Consider the following 19,314-nt stretch of genomic DNA (forward strand, 5'->3'; position numbering starts at 1 on the left):
CGTCAGTGATTCGGTTCGGAAAGTCGGAGCTTCAGAAAGAGGCCCGAGTTCATGAGTTGGAATTCCGAGTTGGATGGCCGTTCAAATCGATTTTTCCCAGTCGGAGCTATTTTGTTTATTTTTTGGGGGGGAGTTCCCAGTTGTTTTGAACGCACTGAAGTATAAAATTGGATATTTACGAGTTCTGAGATCCCTGTTGTTGTGAACGCACTGAAGTATAAAGTTTGAGATTTCCGAGTTCTGAGCTCCCAGTTGTTTTGAACGCACTGAAGTATAACTTTTGAGATTTCCTAGTTCTGAGCTCCCTGTTGTTTTAAACGCACTGAAGTATAAAATTGGAGATTTCCGAGTTGTTTTGAACGTCACCTACTGTTGTCGTTTGGTCGACGGCGCCCCCAGGTGGTGGGTTGTGATACTGGACATTTAGGTGAGGTGAAGTTTTATTTTACACCAACAGGGGGCAAGCTTTGTCTCATGCATATGCATATGTCATGCTCTGTTGTTGTGGCAACCCCCAACGATGACAGGAAATCGCGGTAATTTCAATTTATTGTTTTGTTGTGTCGCAGTTTACCCGTTTAAGCTTGCTAACATTAGTTAAGCTAACAATCCTAATGTTTAACAAAATTAGTTACCGGGTGCAATGCGTAACCGCCACAAGTTGGCTAGTTATCTAGCTAATTTACAACGTTTGTTGACTTTGTTCTATTAGTTATTTTTGCGCGAAAAACCATTAGCTAGGCTAACTTTTGTGGCTTAGCGCGCCGAGGCTGCAGCTACTTGAAGATGGAGCTTCGAATGAAATCTGCTCCAGTGGAGATGAACGTGAGAAGGTCGACCCGTTTGAGGAAAAATAAGAGCACGTTTTTAGAGGTGGGTGATTTTTTTCAATTGAGTGAGTTAGCTTTTCCGCCTTCCTCTCTCTTCCTCATCCGACTTTTCATAGCCACGTAGCTAACTAGCTTGTCATAGAGAGCGAGAGTACAGCACGTTCAGCGCATTTGATTGTACCTGGCTGCTTTAAACTCCTGGTAAGTTTAGTTAGCTACCTAACTAAAGTCCTTGAATATAAATTCAAAGCATAGCTGAATCACTATATTAGACGCCAGGTTTGCAAGCTTAGTAATAATGACTTCCTGACATTGTTTGAACCTCATCTTGCTTTGAAAGCTGGCTGGCTAGGTAATAGTTTCACTTCGTGTTTCTAACTTTGTTTCTGTCGGATCAGACTGCTCTCATAGACTAGACGTAACATAGTCAACGTCAAGCCGGGACACTCAAATTAGTATGTTATGTTTGGTATGGTTACAAAAGATAGGTTTCTTAAAGTTAAAACGAAAGGAAGGTGGGTGTATGACGCGAACATCTAGCAATCCAAAGGACCTTTTTGACAACACCCAACCTTAACACCCAACCCATATAGTTAACGTTAGCCAGCTAGTTAGCGTTAGCCACCAAGCCGCCTAGCAAACGTTAGCCACAACACATCTGTTTAGCAAATTCGTAACATATCATGTGTTTTACAAATTCATAACATATTGTATGTTTTGGCAACTCGTAATGTATCTTACCAATTGTAATTCATAACATATCTTACAATATGGATGATGGACATCCACAAATTAACACATACCATACGAAACGTAACATATCATACTATATTAAGTGTCTCAAATTTACTTACAGGATAATACGAAATGCTCAGACCACATTGGTTGTATCCATTGGAACTAGGAGTTGCAGCGATGTTAAGTTATGTGCAAAAATATCACCGACTTGATTGTGTGACTCATCCTAGGATACAGAGGAAAATAGAGAAGAGTTTCAGAACAACGTTATGATGGATGATGATGATCATTCTCCAGCCCTGTCAGAAGATGAGGCCACCACAAAGCGGTGTGGGGACTCTCACCTGGATGTGACCGTAGGTTTTAACCATAGACCTATAAGGGGTTTTAGCCATAGACACACATTGGCCTTGCACTGTACAATTTAGCCTATTCCTCACAGGAAATGATAACATTTACAGCTCTATGACGGTGTCTTGATTAACGTTATTTTCTTACTGTTTGCATGAAAGACACTGTAGTGAAGACATTTTTAAACGTTGGCCTTGTCCTGTATGATTTATTCCTCACGTCAAATGAAATCATACACATCTTTAGGATTTATCGATCATTTGCTTTCTGTTACTTTGCATTGATGAAACTGTAGATAGGACACTGTGAAATTATTCATTTGAAATGAAGACTTGTCCCTGTCACTTTTTTTTAGTATCTATGATATCTTCAAATTATTCACACACACACACCTTGCAATAAGCAACCTAAGATGAGTGTTTTTCCAATTTTAAACTATTAATTTCAGACATTCTCTCCATTCCCTACTGGGGGGGGGGGGGATAATTTTTAAACAGGGAGTTAAGAATTGGATGTTGAACCGGTTAGACCGAGAAGAAGACTCTGAGAGAAAAGAGGAAGAAGAAGAAGACTCACGCAAAAACAAACAACACGCCTCTCGAATTCCTGCTTTTCACAAAACATTAGCCAAAAAACGCCCCACCACCACCACCACCAGCAGCAGCAGCAGTCAAAGCTCAGATCCACCTGCCCCGTCTATTACCAGAACAGAGTCTTCTAAACAGGCATTCTCAACAAGCAGCAGTGGGGAGATGTCAAGATCAAAACTGCCCGGTATTAGAGAAACAGGTCTCCCTCTTCCTACAGTCCGTCTACATAAACTCAACCCTCAGACCCTGTCTCATGCTGTTAGCTCCCCAGAGCAAAGCCCCAGCTCTCTGGATGTTACTCCATCTGAAGGGCATCAGGAGCAGCTCCATCCCATGACGGCAACCCCTAGACCGGCCCTCAGGGCTGACGCAGGGGACTATGGTGACCCAGGAAAACCACTCCAGACCACCGAAGAGCTCGCCACTCCATCTCAATATACAATTGAGACATTCCTCACCACCACTGAAACTGTGCAGAAGGGCACGGAGGAAGAGTTTGAGGCTGAGGTTAGAATGGATAGTGGCGACATCTCCTCTGGTCACGCTGAAAAGGAATCCCTAGAGATAGTTGAGAGTGAGAAGGAGGAGACTGATCTGAATCAGCCTGATGATGATGATGTGGAAACGGGCTATGAGGAAACTCCCTGTGAGGCTGAGGCCATGGAGATTGAGTTTCTATTAGAAGAGGATGGAGATGGGTTGGACTCCCCATTGCGGGAGGAGAAGGAGCTTGAGAAGCCCAGTGTTGAGACTGAGCGCTTCAGTGAATCTGAGGCTGTTAGTAAAAATCGAGACAAGTCTGCAAACGAGGAGATGGTTTCTGGAAAATGGTCCAAAAACCCTGAGGATACAACCGACGCTGATACCTCAGTCCCCTCGCCCAGAGCAGTGCCTCAGAGAAAAACTAGATCCAGTCAGTCGAACAAGGTGAGGAGTCTAGAAATCCGTTATTACCCATCTTGGGTAGTAGCAACGCCTTAGGAAAAATCTGTATTGTATTTATTGTCTGCAGTTTTATATGTCCTTTTGTCTGTGCTTGCTTTGTTTTGAATGTATGCCCTGCACAGAGCCACAAACAGAATGACCCCATGGGGGATAAGAGTCATTATCTTATCCTAATCTCAACGACATACAAACAATCCCATATTCCTTCTTGTAATAGTAATTGTAATCTGTTCTCTTGCTCGTGTTTTTAAATCTCACTCTTCAATTTGTAGACGTCGTGGTGCTGGAGCTTTGCACTATTCTGCCTTTTCCCCTCCACTCTGCTTGTGATTGGGGGACTGGGTCAACACGTCTGGCACTATGGGATGCCTCTGTCGGTGTCACAGTTGGTGGGACAGTTGGAGCTGCACTGGCTGGAGGGACTGTGGGTGCAACACGAGCCTTGTAACTCAGATTGTCGGTGAGAAAAGTGTTACAGAACATAATTGTAACTTTTTTGTTTGACCCCTTCACAAATATATGTTTTATATGTAATTTTATAAGTAATGCAATCTTTCACAGCTTTTGGTGGATGGTGGGACGGAGGACAGATATAGATTTATCAGAGAATATTTTAGTCCCAAATGGCACCCTATTGTCTACACAGTGCAGTGCTTTTGACCTTTTAACCCTATGGGTGGCTCTGGTCAAAAGCAGAGCGCCGTCTAGGGAATAGGATGCCATTTGGGACGCAGCCGTGGGTTTGTCACCGTTGGCATCATCTACCACAGTGTTTGACGTCGTCATTAGGAAGGGTTTGAGCGTATTGGGATGTCCAGTCCCTTTTTTAAAGAGCGACTGCCTTTTTAAAAAGCAACGAGTACCTATGTGGCGTAGATATGAGTCAGAAACATTTATTCTGTCAAAATTGACTACAAAGTGTAAATGGGATCATTTTGGTCAGAAAGTCAGTCTCGTCTAAAGCGGAGTTTGGAACATCCCATGCGTCGCAACGGGTAAATGAAGGTTGGGTTTTGATTTGACGATGTCCATTTGCCCACTAATATGGGGTGAACAGCTGCGGTGATTACTCTCTATCCTATAGCACAGACCAAGCTATAGACTTGCTCATCAGCTCCAACTGTTTACATAAGACAACACGCCACACATTTTTTTTACTTGAGAAATACTGCACCCAACGCCTTAGTTGGATGTAAAATTGCACAACTGAAACATCCTCGGCAAAAAACGGTAACTCAGGAAATCGGCAATTAATTTAATCTTAGATTCATTCTGGGGATTTTGAGGAAGTGAAATAGGCTTCCGCGTCTACAGTGTCTCATGGGGGACAAACCTCATTAAACAAACGCAGAATCGGTTAGGAAACACACCACCTCCAAGACTGAAATCTTGTTTTTTTTCTAATGAGCAACAGCAAAAACACACGAGCCAATCAGCGAGTTCAGTGGCTCTTTTTAAGAAGACCTCCGGTAGCTGGATCTGTAAACTCCTCTGGCCCTCTCCCACATCAGAACCTGTCTGGTTCACCACCAGCCCAACACCTGTAGTGTGGGTGAAATAGTTATCTGACTAGTTGGAGGTTCCTGTGTTCACACAATACTGGACTAGTCAATTACAGGTCACTAGCCTGCTTCCATTTCTCTTTGTGCTGTACAGCTAACTCCTATAGTCATATTGGCTGATCTGGGACCAGGCTAGCAGGTCATCCTCATGTCATAATGTCTTCACAGTCTGCACAATGACGTTGAAGGTGTAATTGAGTCTTGTGTGAACCAGGTCCGATGACTAGTGATGTACGGAAAGTATTCAGACGCCTTGACTTTTTCCACATTTTGTTGCGTTACAGCCTTATTCTAAAATGGATTAAATACATTTTGTTTCTTCTCAGCAATCTACACACAATACCCCATAATGACAAAGCAAAAACAGGTTTTTAGAATTTTTAGAAAATGTATTACAAATAAAAAAACAGATACCTTATTTACATAAGTATTCAGACCCTTTGCTATGAGATTCAAAATTGAGCTCAGGTGCATCCTGTTTCCATTGATCATCCTTGATGTTTCTACAACTTGATTGGAGTCCACCTGTGGTAAATTCAATTGATTGGACATGATTTGGAAAGGCACACACCTGTCTAGACAAAGCAGATGATTGTGGACTACAGGGAAAAAAAGAGGACAGAGCACGCCCCCATTCTCATCTACGGGGCTGTAGTGGAACAGGTTGAGGGCTTCAAGTTGACCAGTTGGAGGTTAGTCATAGACTGTTCTTTCTGCTACCGCACGGCAAGCGGTACCGGAGCGCCAAGTCTAGGTCCAAAAGGCTTCTTAACAGCTTCTACCTCCAAGCCATAAGATTCCTGAACAGCTAATCAAATGGCTACCCGGTACCGCTTGCCGTGCGGTAGCAGAGAGAACAGTCTATGACTAGGGTGGCTGGAGTCTTTGACAATTTTTAGGGCCTTCCTTTGACACCGCCTGGTATAGAGGTCCTGGATGGCAGGAAGCTTGGCCCCAGTGATGTACTGGGCCGTACGCACTACCCTCTGTAGTGCCTTGTGATCAGAGGTGGAGCAATTGCCATACCAAGCGGTGATGCAACCAGTCAGGATGCTCTCGATGGTGCAGCTGTAGAACTTTTTGAGGATCTGAGGACCCATGCCAAATCTTTTCAGTCTCCTGAGGGGGAATAGGTGTTGTCGTGCCCTCTTCACGACTGTCTTGGTGTGTTTGGACCATGATAGTTTGTTGGTGATGTGGACACCAAGGAACTTGAAGATCTCAACCTGCTCCACTACAGCCCCGTCGATGAGAATGGGGGCTTGCTTGGTCCTCCTTTTCCTGTAGTCCATAATCATCTCCTTTGTCTTGATCACGTTGAGGGAGAGGTTGTTATCCTGGCACCACACGTCTCTGACCTCATCCCTATAAGCTGTCTCATCGTTGTCGGTGATCAGGCCTACCACTGTTGTGTCGTCGGCAAACTTAATGATGGTGTTGGAGTCGTGCCTGGCCATACAGTCATGGGTGAACAGGGAGTACAGGAGGGGACTGAGCACGCACCCCTGAGGGGCCCCCGTGTTGAGGATCAGCGTGGCAGATGTGTTGTTACCTAACCTTACCACCTGGGGGCGTGTGTCTGGAGCACTGCTGTAGTCCTAATTGAATTGCTCTAAGAGGACAAATAAAGTCGTTTGAATTGAATTGCCAAATGTTTTTCTCTTCTCTAATCAGTGTGAGCCTAGTGGAGAGCGTCCCTGAAGGCCTATTCTACCCACCGGATTCCTCATCCCTACCAAGCATCTCTGAGACATGGACTAATCTACTGACCAGGGCCAACAGCTCTGTGGACATAGCTGCTTTCTACTTCACCCTCCGAGACACTGACCTGGGACTCACAGAGCCTAGTGCTGTACAGGTAGGAGGACACTGACCTGGGACTCACAGAGCCTAGTGCTGTACAGGTAGGAGGACACTGACCTGGGACTCACAGAGCCTAGTGCTGTACAGGTAGGAGGACACTGACCTGGGACTCACAGAGCCTAGTGCTGTACAGGTAGGAGGACAGACCTGGGACTCACAGAGCCTAGTGCTGTACAGGTAGGAGGACACTGACCTGGGACTCACAGAGCCTAGTGCTGTACAGGTAGGAGAACACTGACCTGGGACTCACAGAGCCTAGTGCTGTACAGGTAGGAGGACACTGACCTGGGACTCACAGAGCCTAGTGCTGTACAGGTAGGAGGACACTGACCTGGGACTCACAGAGCCTAGTGCTGTACAGGTAGGAGACCTGGGACTCACAGAGCCTAGTGCTGTACAGGTAGGAGGACACTGACCTGGGGCTCACAGAGCCTAGTGCTGTACAGGTAGGAGGACACTGACCTGGGACTCACAGAGCCTAGTGCTGTACAGGTAGGAGGACACTGACCTGGGACTCACAGAGCCTAGTGCTGTACAGGTAGGAGGACACTGACCTGGGACTCACAGAGCCTAGTGCTGTACAGGTAGGAGAAGAAAAGGGTTGATTTTAGATTTTTTACTCATTTTTGGGTTTACATGTTTGTTTGTTTTTAAGGAAATAACATTTACATCTATTTAATTTGTGCTTTGTGTTGTGATGATATATATATATATATATATATCAATCATATAATCATATCAACATCTCAAATGGCTTCCCCATTCCAAGAGAACCAGTGGATGTTTAGGATAGCTGTACCGTTGCGCTCTGTGTACATAGTTTTCTCACTGATCAGTTATATTTTGATGTAACATGGATTTTATTACTCTCACTGTGACATGCATGTGCTTTACAGGGAAAACAGGTCTTCAAGCAGCTGATGGAACTTGAAGCAAAAGGAGTGAAACTTCAGATTGCTGTTAATGGTCCTCAGACTGATACTCGAGACACGGCGGATTTATCTAGAACAGGTACATGAAGCAGCTCTGTTTCCACGGCGGGTCCCTCTGGCCTTGTCTCGTGGGATTTGTTTTTCAGGTTATGCGTGTATTCAGGAAATTACTTGCAAATGACTGTGGTTGTCTATCCTACCTTAGTTGAATGCACTCTGTATTCGCTCTAGATACGAGTGTCTGCTAAATTACCTAAATGTAAAAGCCAGTGTTAAAATACTGTATCTTTCAAACAATATATTTTTAAGATTGCTTGTTATGTGTCTAACCTTTGCTTCCTTTCTGTGTTCAGGTGCAGAGGTACGGGAGGTGGATCTCCAGTCAGTGACAGGAGGTATCATCCACACCAAGCTGTGGGTCGTGGATCAGAAACACCTCTACCTGGGCAGTGCCAACATGGATTGGCGTTCCCTCACACAGGTATTGATATAATTTGCTTTTTATAGAAAACATCATCTGAACTAATGATCAGGAAAACTGGTGAAACAGCATGTCAATTTGTAGTCCAGGCTGTATAAAATATGAGCCGTGTAAGAATTGATGCATCTCCTTATCGTATATATCTTCCAATGCATTAATTGATGATTGATTGATTCACGATTGATTGATCGTCTCTGTGCATCTCAGGTGAAGGAGGTGGGAGTTTCCATGGAGGACTGCAGCTGCCTGGCACAGGATGCGTCAAGGATATTCGGGGTGTACTGGAACATTGGTGCTCAGAAAAATGGTTCCCTACCCCCCTTCTGGCCTGCCCGATACTCTGCCCTCTCCAGCTCCGAGCACCCCTTGAATCTCAAACTCAATGGAGTCCCCGCACGAGTATATCTCTCTGTGAGTTGGATCTTCTAGTTATCTGAGTCCCAAATGGCACCCTATTCCCTACATAGTGCACTACTTTTGACCAGAGCCCTATGGGAGGAAATGGTGTCATTTGGGACAGACTTTGACTATTTAACCCCTTCCACTCATATTTTTCATAATGCTACTGATAGTTAAACAAACTGTCCCATTGTTTCAGAGTGCTCCACCTCAGATATCAGCTTATGGACGCTCAGACGATCTATCCACCATCCTCTCTGTCATCGCAGACGCCCAGAAATATGTCTACATCTCAGTCATGGACTATCTTCCAATGTCCCAGTTCACTGAGCCACTCAGGTCGAATCATAACTTCCACTTGTGTTGAAATTTCACTTCTCCCATTGACATCAATGCCTGAGTGAAAATTTGACTTGAGTTAGGATTCGCTCCTTTAATGATTCTCTAACGTTATGTAACAGTGTATCAGATTTTTAATTAGGACATTTATTGGATGTATGTTGTGTATATGTTTTTAAACATGTAACCAATCAGGTACATTTTTTTGTATTAGGTTCTGGCCTGCGATTGACTCAGCCATACGGGCAGCAGCGTGTACTAGCGGGGTAGAGGTCAACCTTCTAGTAAGCTGCTGGTCACATTCTCCGGGCTCCATGTTCGTCTTCCTACAGTCTCTGACCGTCCTCAACAGACCTCCCCTGGGATGCAACATCAATGTGGTACGTATGCTGTTTCCATTTCTCCACCTTTTTTTTTTTTTTTTAAACCATAAAAATACTTGGAAGACAGCTGAAGCGAGCACACCATTTTCTTCGGGAAATGTACCTTCCCTAGTTTTGCATTCGGTTGTTGTCATTAATGTCCTGTGTCCGTGACGTGTCCTACAGAAAGTATTTGAGGTGCCTTCAACAGCAGAGCAGAAGAAGATTCCTTTCTCAAGAGTGAACCATGCCAAGTACATGGTGACAGACAGAGTCGTCTATATAGGTACTGCACATCACGACTCACTACTCATTGGACAAAATGTCTGTTGTTTTTATGGATTTGATTCTGCTGCAAAACCAACGTCTGCTGTTTTTTTTGTTTTTTGTTTTACAGTATAAACATCACATTGCAATTAGCATTCTGATGTACACAGAAACTTTGACCTGCCATATCAGTGCACTAACTTGTATCTCGTATTGTGTGAACACAGGAACCTCCAACTGGTCAGAGAACTATTTCACCCACACTGCAGGTGTTGGGCTGGTGGTGAACCAGACAGGTTCTGTGGTGGGAGAGGGCCAGAGGAGTTTACAGACCCAGCTACAGGAGGTCTTCTTAAAGGACTGGACGTCTCAATACGCCCAAACCCTTTCCAATGACGACGCCAAACACTGTGGTAGATGATGCTAACCGTGATGGCCCGTGGCTCTGCATCCCAAATGGCACCCTATTCCATATATAGTGCACTACTTTTGACCAGGAAAAAAATAGTGCACTATGTAGGGAATAGGGTGCCATTTGTGACGCGATCCCATATTGTTTTTGGCATATACTTTCACTGGTGCTCAGTGTGCTGCCTATCACAAGAGCATGCGCTTACATTGCATTTAATGCTTACGAATTGTTTTAAACAACTCACATTTCATAATTCTGTTCTGTTACATGCAGCATTTGACTATATGTATGTACATTTTTTGGTGTATACATATTTTCTACTTGAGTTATTTGCGGAAACTTTTTTTCGCTTCTCAATGGAAGTGTCAATATTGAAATCATCTTGAAGTTCTGTTTTTGATCAATTTCCTTTTCTTTGACTGACTGACACTGTCAGTGACTCGAGGCATGTGTTGTCTATAAGGGAAAAGACGGATGACCTGTCAGTGTCATGCCAGGTGCATTTTTGTGTTATGTTATCTGTTGATACTGTTTACAACCAAAGATGTTTCAACTTCATTCTTGTTCTTGAAATTAAATATTTGTTATTATTTTTAAGCCCACGAATCCTTGTCTTTGTATCATAATCAGTGATCACATTATTGGACCAAAAAAGCTATAGTGTTTATGATCCAGTCTGTTTTAAACTGATGAAAGATACAGGGCTTTTATTTTGAAATCCGACGTCACGGGGAATATTCTGCCCCGGAAGTGAAACTTATTCCAGAAATCAAACATTACCATCTGCCTGTCATGTGCCGCTGGATTTAAATAATAATTTAGAAACGATAACCATTCTTTTCTGATAAATTAAACAGAAGGCTACAATCAAGGAAGCGTGAGCGGGAAATCATGTTTTATCATGTAAGATGTTCGATTTGTATGATCTTGTGACGATAACAAACACCACCATGGTGGCTAACTATGCTATCGCTAGTGCTAGCTGGTTGGCTAGCTATCTAGCTCACTGCTCTGTTAACCAACTGTTGCCAAAATGAAACATCTACGTCCATAATAGTTCTGCATATTTAACTGTTTGATACCTCTGGTGATGATAGTTTGTTAAGAAAGCCAGCTATGAATCCGATAGCTACATGTTACTTTAGGGTGTTTTCACACTTGGACCCTTTCAGCCAATTTTTGTGAACTCAGTGCGTTTTTTTGTGCAGTGTGAAGACTCCAAAGGAACTCCGACTCCTCAAAAGAGCCCCCGAACCGAACTGAGACCATCTCGACAGGTGGTCTGAGTTTGATTCGCTTGAATTCAGCGGTCCGGTTCCCTTTTGTAGGATAATGTGAACGCAAAGCTCCATATGTTCTCTTGTCAATATTCCCGCCCCACACACTAGACTACTGCAACACCGTTTCCCTTGGCATAAACCATCACGCTGGCGCCACAAAAGAGAGATGATGATGTGTAGGTTTACAGAAATAAATATATTTTCATATTTATTAGCGATTGTCAAGGACGCACAGAAATTCGTTTTTAGTTCAGATTATTTGTTTGCAATATGTGATCTATAGGCTGAGAGCGTCATAAACTGTTTGAATAGTGTGAGAAGACAATTTATTTGGTGAGAATCACAACATAGGTACAACATCTGTTTTAACTCTTAAAGGGGCAGTAGCCTACCTTGGGTGTACAATTTTCAATTACAGCGTTATTTATTCTGCAGTTATTCTATTGCTATTTATTTTTGCTAGCTATCAAATGTACATGTTAATAGTATCTTCTGATTAGAATGATGTATAATATTTTTACTAAATGCAATCTATTAGCTTCCAAAATGTAAGTAGGTATATCTAGCAGTCGGATAACACATTCTGATTAATTGGCTTGTCCTGCACTTTGTAAAAACCCAGAGTGCATGTAGATGAAAGATCTTGTTTCCTTTCTTAACAGCAATGTGAATGCAAAGAGGACAAAATAGTTGAGTCCTTAGTCAAAGGCAAGGGCAGTGTGAATACAAAGAGAACTGAGTTCTTTAGCTCTTTTCTTTACCCCAGAGTTCACTTGAAAGAGGACTGAGATGGGTTATTTTAAAGAGGACTATACGTGAAAACGCCCTTAGACTCAATGAAAGTAAGTGCTGGCATTCTCAGCAATAAACAGTATGACTTTTAAAGTACTAAGTTACCTATTGTAAAAACAAACTTTACACTAACTATATATATATATAAACTCAGCAAAAAAATAAACGTCCTCTCACTGTCAACTGCGTTTATTTTCAGCAAACTTAACATGTCTAAATATTTGTGTGAACATAAGATTCAACAACTGAGACATAAACTGAACAAGTTCCACAGACATGTGACTAACAGAAATTGAATAATGTGTCCCTGAACAAAGGGGGGGTCAAAATCAAAAGTAACAGTCAGTATCTGGTGTGGCCACCAGCTGCATTAAGTACTGCAGTGCATCTCCTCCTCATGAATTGCACCAGATTTGCCAGTTCTTGCTGTGAGATGTTACCCCACTCTTCCACCAAGGCACCTGCAAGTTCACTGACATTTCTGGGGGGAATGGCCCTAGCCCTCACCCTCCGATCCAACAGGTCGCAGACGTGCTCAATGGGATTGAGATCCAGTCTCTTCGCTGGCCATGGCAGAACACTGACATTCCTGTCTTGCAGGAAATCACGCACAGAACGAGCAGTATGGCTGGTGGCTTTGTCATGCTGGAGGGTCATGTCAGGATGAGCCTGCAGGAAGGGTACCACATGAGGGAGGAGGATGTCTTCCCTGTAACGCACAGCGTTGAGATTGGCTGCTATGACAACAAGCTCAGTCCGATGATACTGTGACACACCGCCCCAGAGGGAGTGCTCCTAATCTCACCTCGTTACCTGTATAAAAGACACCTGTCCACAGAAGCAATCAATCAATCAGATTCCAAACTCTCCACCATTTCCAAGACCAAAGAGGTCTCCAAGGATGTCAGGGACAAGATTGTAGAGCTACACAAGACTGGAATGGGCTACAAGACCATCGCCAAGCAGCTTGGTGAGAAGGTGACAACAGTTGGTGCGATTATTCGCAAATGGAAGAAACACAAAATAACTGTCAATCTCCCTCGGCCTGGGGCTCCATGCAAGATCTCACCTCGTGGAGTTGCAATGATCATGAGAACGGTGAGGAATCAGCCCAGAACTACACGGGAGGATCTTGTGAATGATTTCAAGGCAGTTGGGACCATAGTCACCAAGAAAACAATTGGTAACACACTATGCCGTGAAGGACTGAAATCCTGCAGCGCCCGCAAGGTCCCCCTGCTCAAGAAAGCACATATACAGGCCCGTCTGAAGTTTGCCAATGAACATCTGAATGATTCAGAGGAGAACTGGGTGAAAGTGTTGTGGTCAGATGAGACCAAAATCGAGTTATTTGGCATCAACTCAACTCGTCGTGTTTGGAAGAGGAGGAATGCTGCCTATGACCCCAAGAACACCATCCCCACTGTCAAACATGGAGGTGGAAACATTATGCTTTGGGGGTGTTTTTCTGCTAAGGGGACAGGACAACTTCACCGCATCAAAGGGACGATGGACGGGGCCATGTACCGTCAAATCTTGGGTGAGAACCTCCTTCCCTCAGCCAGGGCATTGAAAATGGGTCGTGGATGGGTATTCCAGCATGACAATGACCCAAAACACACGGCCAAGGCAACAAAGGAGTGGCTCAAGAAGAAGCACATTAAGGTCCTGGAGTGGCCTAGCCAGTCTCCAGACCTTAATCCCATAGAAAATCTGTGGAGGGAGCTGAATGTTCGAGTTGCCAAACGTCAGCCTCTAAACCTTAATGACTTGGAGAAGATCTGCAAAGAGGAGTGGGACAAAATCCCTCCTGAGATGTGTGCAAACCTGGTGGCCAACTACAAGAAACGTCTGACCTCTGTGATTGCCAACAAGGGTTTTGCCACCAAGTACTAAGTCATGTTTTTCAGAGGGGCCAAATACTTATTTCCCTCATTAAAATGCAAATCAATTTATAACATCTTTGACATGCGTTTTTCTGGATTTTTTTGTTGTTATTCTGTCTCTCACTGTTCAAATAAACCTACCATTAACATTATAGACTGATCATGTCTTTGTCAGTGGGCAAACGTACAAAATCAGCAGGGGATCAAATACTTTTTTCCCTCACTGTATGTATGTGTATATATATATGTATATATATATATATATATGATCATTTACAGATTTCCCTGGAGCATGAGATCCTGCTCCACCCTCGGTACTTTGGTCCCAACCTCCTGAACACTGTGAAACAGAAGCTCTTCACAGAAGTGGAGGGAACATGCACAGGAAAGTGAGTGGTATTGAGCCAGGGAAGCTTCCCTTTCATTAACCTTGCTCAGGGTAGTGAAACTAACGGATATTCAGTGTGGAATCCAGGCTACATTTCAATGTAGACAAGAGACCACAAATTGTCTTTACAGTTTGCACACTTCCACAACACCTGGTTGGTTGTTTTGACCAGTAACAAGTTGATTTGCTTGCTCAGTTAATGACTCAGTACAACGCTCTGTTTCAGATATGGATTCGTCATTGCGGTGACCACCATTGACAACATTGGTGCAGGTGTCATCCAACCAGGCAGGGGATTCGTGCTTTACCCCGTCAAGTACAAGGCTATTGTCTTCCGTCCATTCAAAGGCGAGGTGGTAGATGCCGTGGTTACCCAGGTCAACAAAGTAAGGAAAGAAAGCCAGTATTCCCTAGGTCATCAACTAGATTCATTTTTTAAATTACAAATAATTTGTTGACTGCAAATTGACCGCAAAAAAGCCCAAACAGATAAAATATTTGACTAAAACATAATTTCAAACCTTGCTTACATTTGTATACAATCACATATCTCTCTATTATGCGTGGTAATACTTTTGAACAGATTTCAAAAATTTAAATCACTTGGAGCTGATTTGCTGGTGTTTTTTACAGTCTTTTATGGCCAACAATTAATTATTTTTGGGGGGGGCCTCAATTTAGGGGGCAAAAATAAAATCACCCGTGGGCCAAATTCAATGTTCTGGGTACAAAACAATAAGTACAAAGGTTTAAAAAAAGACACAACATGTACTGTACATAGACCTACAGGATGTCCTAAGGAGAACACGAGCGGTTGCATGAAAGCATTGAGTGGCTCAGTGAACTGAGACAGTGGAAGGGAGTCCATGACTGAGATGTAGACATATTTCTGGGCGTCTGCGATGACGGGAGAGGATGGTGGATAGATCGTCTGAGCGTCCATAAGCTGATATCTGAGGTGGAGCACTCTGAAACAAATGGGACAGTTTGTTTAACTATCAGTAGCATGAGTGGAAGGGGTTAGTTATTCAGACTGTGTGGAAAAATAATACCCTATTCCCTTTATAGTGCACTACTATTGACCAGAGCCCTATGGGTGCCATGTGGGACACAGCCAAATCTTGACAAGAATAGATCATATTGTTTTCATGATGTGGTGAAATGAATACCAGATGTTCTGTTCTTTTCAGGTTGGTCTGTTCACAGAGATCGGCCCCATGTCCTGTTTCATCTCTCGTCATGTAGGTACACATGGAAGTGTCTCTTTAGTTGTTGAACGGTTTTATTGATAGGACTCTTAAATGTCAATATGGTCACTTACTGTTTCTGCAGTCCATTCCCTCAGAGATGGAGTTTGACCCCAACTCAAATCCTCCCTGTTATAAGACAACCGATGAGGTAAGATCTAAAACTAGCTCTTCACTAAATAGTGGTGGTGTGGGTGTCATTTTGAAAATGAATATTTAGTGACACAACTCTTGGATACATTTCCTTTATTTATTTTTTTATTAAGGATTCTGTCCTCTCCCCATTAGGACATTGTAATCCAACAGGATGATGAGATTCGGTTGAAGATCGTGGGAACAAGAGTAGATAAAAACGACATTGTGAGTATACTGTCCAATCACCATCAACTAAGAATGCCACCTGACAGTACACTGTCCAATCACCATCAACTAAGAATGCTACCTGACAGGACACTGTCCAATCACCATCAACTAAGAATGCCACCTGACAGCCCTATATGGTGCATTCGGAAAGTATTCAGACCCCTTGACTTTTTCCACATTTTGTTACGTTACAGCCTTATTCTAAAATTGATTAAATAAATACAAATCCTCAGCAATCCACACACAATACCCCATAATGACAAAGCGAAAACAGTTTTTTTGAAATGTTTGCTAATTTATTACAAATAAAAAACAGAAATACCTTATTTACATAAGTATTCAGATCCTTTGCTATGAGACTCGAAATTGAGCTCAGATCCATCCTGTTTCCATTGATCATCCTTTGAGATGCTTCTACAACTTGATTGGTGTCCACCTGTGGTAAATTAAATTGATTGGACATGATTTGGAAAGGCACACACCTATCTATATATGGTCCCTCAGTTGACAGTACATGTCAGAGCAAAAACCAAGCCATGAGTTCAAACGAATTGTCCGTAGAGCTCCGAGACAGGACTGTGTCGAGGCACAGATCTGGGGAAGGGTACCAAAAAATGTCTGCAGCATTGAAGGTCCCCAAGAACACAGTGGCCTCCATCATTCTTAAATGGAAGAAGTTTGGAACCACCAAGACTCTTCCTAGAGCTGGCCGCTCAGCCAAACTGAGCAATCGGGGGAGAAGGGCCTTGGTCAGGCAGGTGACCAAGAACCCGATGGTCACTCTGACAGAGCTCTAGAGTTCCTCTGTGGAGATGGGAGAACCTTCCAGAAGGACAACCATCTCTGCAGTACTCCACCAATCAGGCCTTTATGTCTAGACGGAAGCCACTCCTCAGTAAAAGGCACATGACAGCCTGCTTGGAGTTTGCCAAAAGGCACCTAAAGACTCTCAGACCATGAGAAACAAGATTCTCTGGTCTGATGAAACCAAGATTGAACTCTTTGGCCTGAATGCCAAGCGTCACGTCTGGAGAAAACCTGGCTCCATGCCTACGGTGAAGCATGGTGGTGGCGGCATCATGCTGTGGGGATGTTTTTCAGCGGCAGGGACTGGGAGACTAGTCAGGATCGAGGGAAAGATGAACGGAGCAAAGTACAGAGAGATCCTTGATGAAAACCTGCTCCAGAGCGCTCAGGACCTCAGACTGGGGTGAAGGTTCACCTTCCAACAGGACAACGACCCTAAGCACACAGCCAAGACAACACAGGGGTGGCTTCGGGACAAGTCTCTGAATGTCCTTGATTGGCCCAGCCAGAGCCCAGACTTGAACCCGATCAAACATGTCTGGAGAGACCTGAAAATAGCTGTGCAGTTACGCTCCCCATCCAACCTGACAGAGCTTGAGAGGATCTGCAGAGAAGAATGGGAAAAACTCTTCAAATACAGGTGTGCCATGCTTGTAGCGTCATACCCAAGAAGACTCGATGCTGTAATCGCTGCCAAATGTGCTTCAATAAAGTACTGAGTAAAGGGTCTGAATACTTATGTAAATTTGATATTAATTATTATTCTTTTTTTTATAAATTAGCAAACATTTCTAAAAACCTATTTTTGCTTTATCATTATGGGGTATTGTGTGTAGATTGATGAGGGGAACAAAACTATGTAATCAATTTTAGAATAAGGCTGTAACGTAACAAAATGTGGAAACAATCAAGAGGTCTGAATACTTTCTGAAGGCACTGTATATCCTCACAGATTGCAAACAACCGCTTGCTATTTAAAATCTGAAATATTTCCATAGTCTCATCGCTATAAACAGCCCTGCAAGTTGTAATGTTGAATATTTGCTTTCCTCTTTTTCAGTTTGCCATTGGATCCCTCATGGATGATTACCTGGGTATGTTGGCGTTTTCACTTTTATTAGTAGTCTTCTTTCATAGGTGTTAAAGAAATGTTTGAAAGATTGAATTGATCTGTAATTCATTTTTTCTGTTTCTGTTCTCAGGTCTTGTCAGCTGATGTCCCTGCAGTGCTATGCTGGTGTATCAACATACTAATATTTTTCTAGGTTGATAATGTGGTATTGCTGCAAATTGTGAAGTTCTAAATGTGGAAGGATCAATGATCCTTTGACACAGTATGAATAGATACTATTGAAACTACCCAGAGCCTGTTGATAAGCAGGTGGTTATGTTGCCGTATTAATCGCTACTGTATCGTCGGAGTTACCCTTCAGATGTTGTTGTATATTGTATTTTTACAACTTGTGAACTGAAATAAATGTTTATATTTTTTGTTAATGTTGACCTTGTCTCCATTAAATGTTCAGTCATTGCAAAATATATTTTACCTGGAGGTCTGCTCCATTTTGTATGCGTTGTGCTTTTTAAAATTATACACACAAAAAACAAATGGGATACAGACCTATACATCACATTCAATCAATGGAAATTCATTGAAACCTACTTAGAAAAATAAATTACATTTTATTGTTGAAACGCAAAATCGTGGCAACTGTATATATTGCTTTTAGTGTCCACAATGCAATTCTACCGGAAATGGGCGTGGCTTCATAACGTTTTCAGATATGAAGAAAATGGCGGAAAATATGCAGGCGGAGTCCGACGAGCGTGGAGACAAATTAATTGCTTTAACTTATTATGACACATTTTAAGAAAATGTTGAGCAATGTAATAAAATAATGACTTTTAAAATAAGTTAAGTTACACGTTATTTTGCTGACAATTTGTTAGCTACGCTATCCTATAGCATTACAGCAGTATGTACCGCGGTATGTTAGCTAGTTACCTAACGTTAGTTGGCTACTAATACATCGAACTTGCCAGGCAGTATATTATCTATATGCCAACTAACTAACTACCCAACGTTTATTGACTTGATTATTCACGTAATTTTTAGTTAAGTGGTATAGTCGTTGTGCGTTCTCTATGGACATTGTTAACTCTGGCTATCTACTCCGATTTCAGAGCACTGTCGTCAGTGTGGGTAACATAAAAACAACCTAACCAGCTCTGCTAGGGCGAGTAAAATGGTCAGAGTGAGGTGTTCTCTCATTTGTATGGAAGCAGTTAGCTTGGGTGCTTGTATTTGGAAGCAGCTAGCCAGTTAGCTTGGGTGCTTGTGTCTGGAAGCAGCTAGCCAGTTAGCTTGGGTGCTTGACTGCCGTTGTGAGGTCAGAAAGCTCGGATCAGTACAGCATTAATGAGAGACTGGGTAGCGTCCAGTGTAGTGTGCGCTCTGAATGACCCGAGAGCCGAAACGC

The 19,314-nt window shown here is 43.0% G+C and overlaps 2 protein-coding genes across 3 annotated transcripts; both read left to right on the forward strand.

Moving 5' to 3' along the window:
• The first annotated feature begins 136 nt into the window (after positions 1–136).
• Positions 137–10,668, forward strand: pld7 (phospholipase D family, member 7). Of its 2 annotated transcripts, none has more exons than XM_041846472.2 (12): positions 137–873; positions 1,799–1,924; positions 2,417–3,436; positions 3,727–3,914; positions 6,691–6,874; positions 7,776–7,890; positions 8,165–8,292; positions 8,500–8,703; positions 8,891–9,030; positions 9,245–9,410; positions 9,579–9,678; positions 9,887–10,668. In XM_041846472.2, exons 1-12 carry the CDS (start codon positions 787–789, stop codon positions 10,078–10,080), a joined length of 2,652 nt encoding a protein of 883 aa, XP_041702406.1. In that variant the 5' UTR covers positions 137–786; the 3' UTR covers positions 10,081–10,668. The 2 variants fall into 2 exon arrangements, with proteins under 2 accessions (XP_041702406.1, XP_041702416.1); XM_041846482.2 differs by lacking the exon at positions 137–873 and adding an exon at positions 910–1,031.
• A 153-nt stretch (positions 10,669–10,821) lies between these two features.
• LOC121538462 (DNA-directed RNA polymerase II subunit RPB7) lies at positions 10,822–18,335 on the forward strand. Its single transcript, XM_041846493.2, has 8 exons — positions 10,822–10,974; positions 14,309–14,418; positions 14,644–14,803; positions 15,608–15,658; positions 15,750–15,815; positions 15,953–16,024; positions 17,895–17,928; positions 18,037–18,335. The coding sequence occupies exons 1-8, from the start codon at positions 10,963–10,965 to the stop codon at positions 18,048–18,050; spliced, it is 519 nt and encodes a 172-aa protein (XP_041702427.1). The 5' UTR covers positions 10,822–10,962; the 3' UTR covers positions 18,051–18,335.
• The last annotated feature ends 979 nt before the right edge of the window (positions 18,336–19,314 follow it).

The sequence above is a fragment of the Coregonus clupeaformis genome, chromosome 26 (genome assembly GCF_020615455.1).
Source record: "Coregonus clupeaformis isolate EN_2021a chromosome 26, ASM2061545v1, whole genome shotgun sequence".
Taxonomy (NCBI): domain Eukaryota; kingdom Metazoa; phylum Chordata; class Actinopteri; order Salmoniformes; family Salmonidae; genus Coregonus; species Coregonus clupeaformis.

Excerpts from the sequence above, each read along its gene's own strand:
- pld7 (XM_041846472.2), top strand. The coding sequence starts at position 787 with ATGGAGCTTCGAATGAAATCTGCTCCAGTGGAGATGAACGTGAGAAGG. Across the intron at positions 7,891-8,164 it reads GGCGGATTTATCTAGAACAG|GTGCAGAGGTACGGGAGGTG; the intron begins GTACATGAAGCA and ends TTCTGTGTTCAG. Across the intron at positions 8,293-8,499 it reads ATTGGCGTTCCCTCACACAG|GTGAAGGAGGTGGGAGTTTC; the intron begins GTATTGATATAA and ends TGTGCATCTCAG.
- LOC121538462 (XM_041846493.2), top strand. Across the intron at positions 15,659-15,749 it reads CCTGTTTCATCTCTCGTCAT|TCCATTCCCTCAGAGATGGA; the intron begins GTAGGTACACAT and ends CTGTTTCTGCAG. Across the intron at positions 15,816-15,952 it reads GTTATAAGACAACCGATGAG|GACATTGTAATCCAACAGGA; the intron begins GTAAGATCTAAA and ends TCTCCCCATTAG.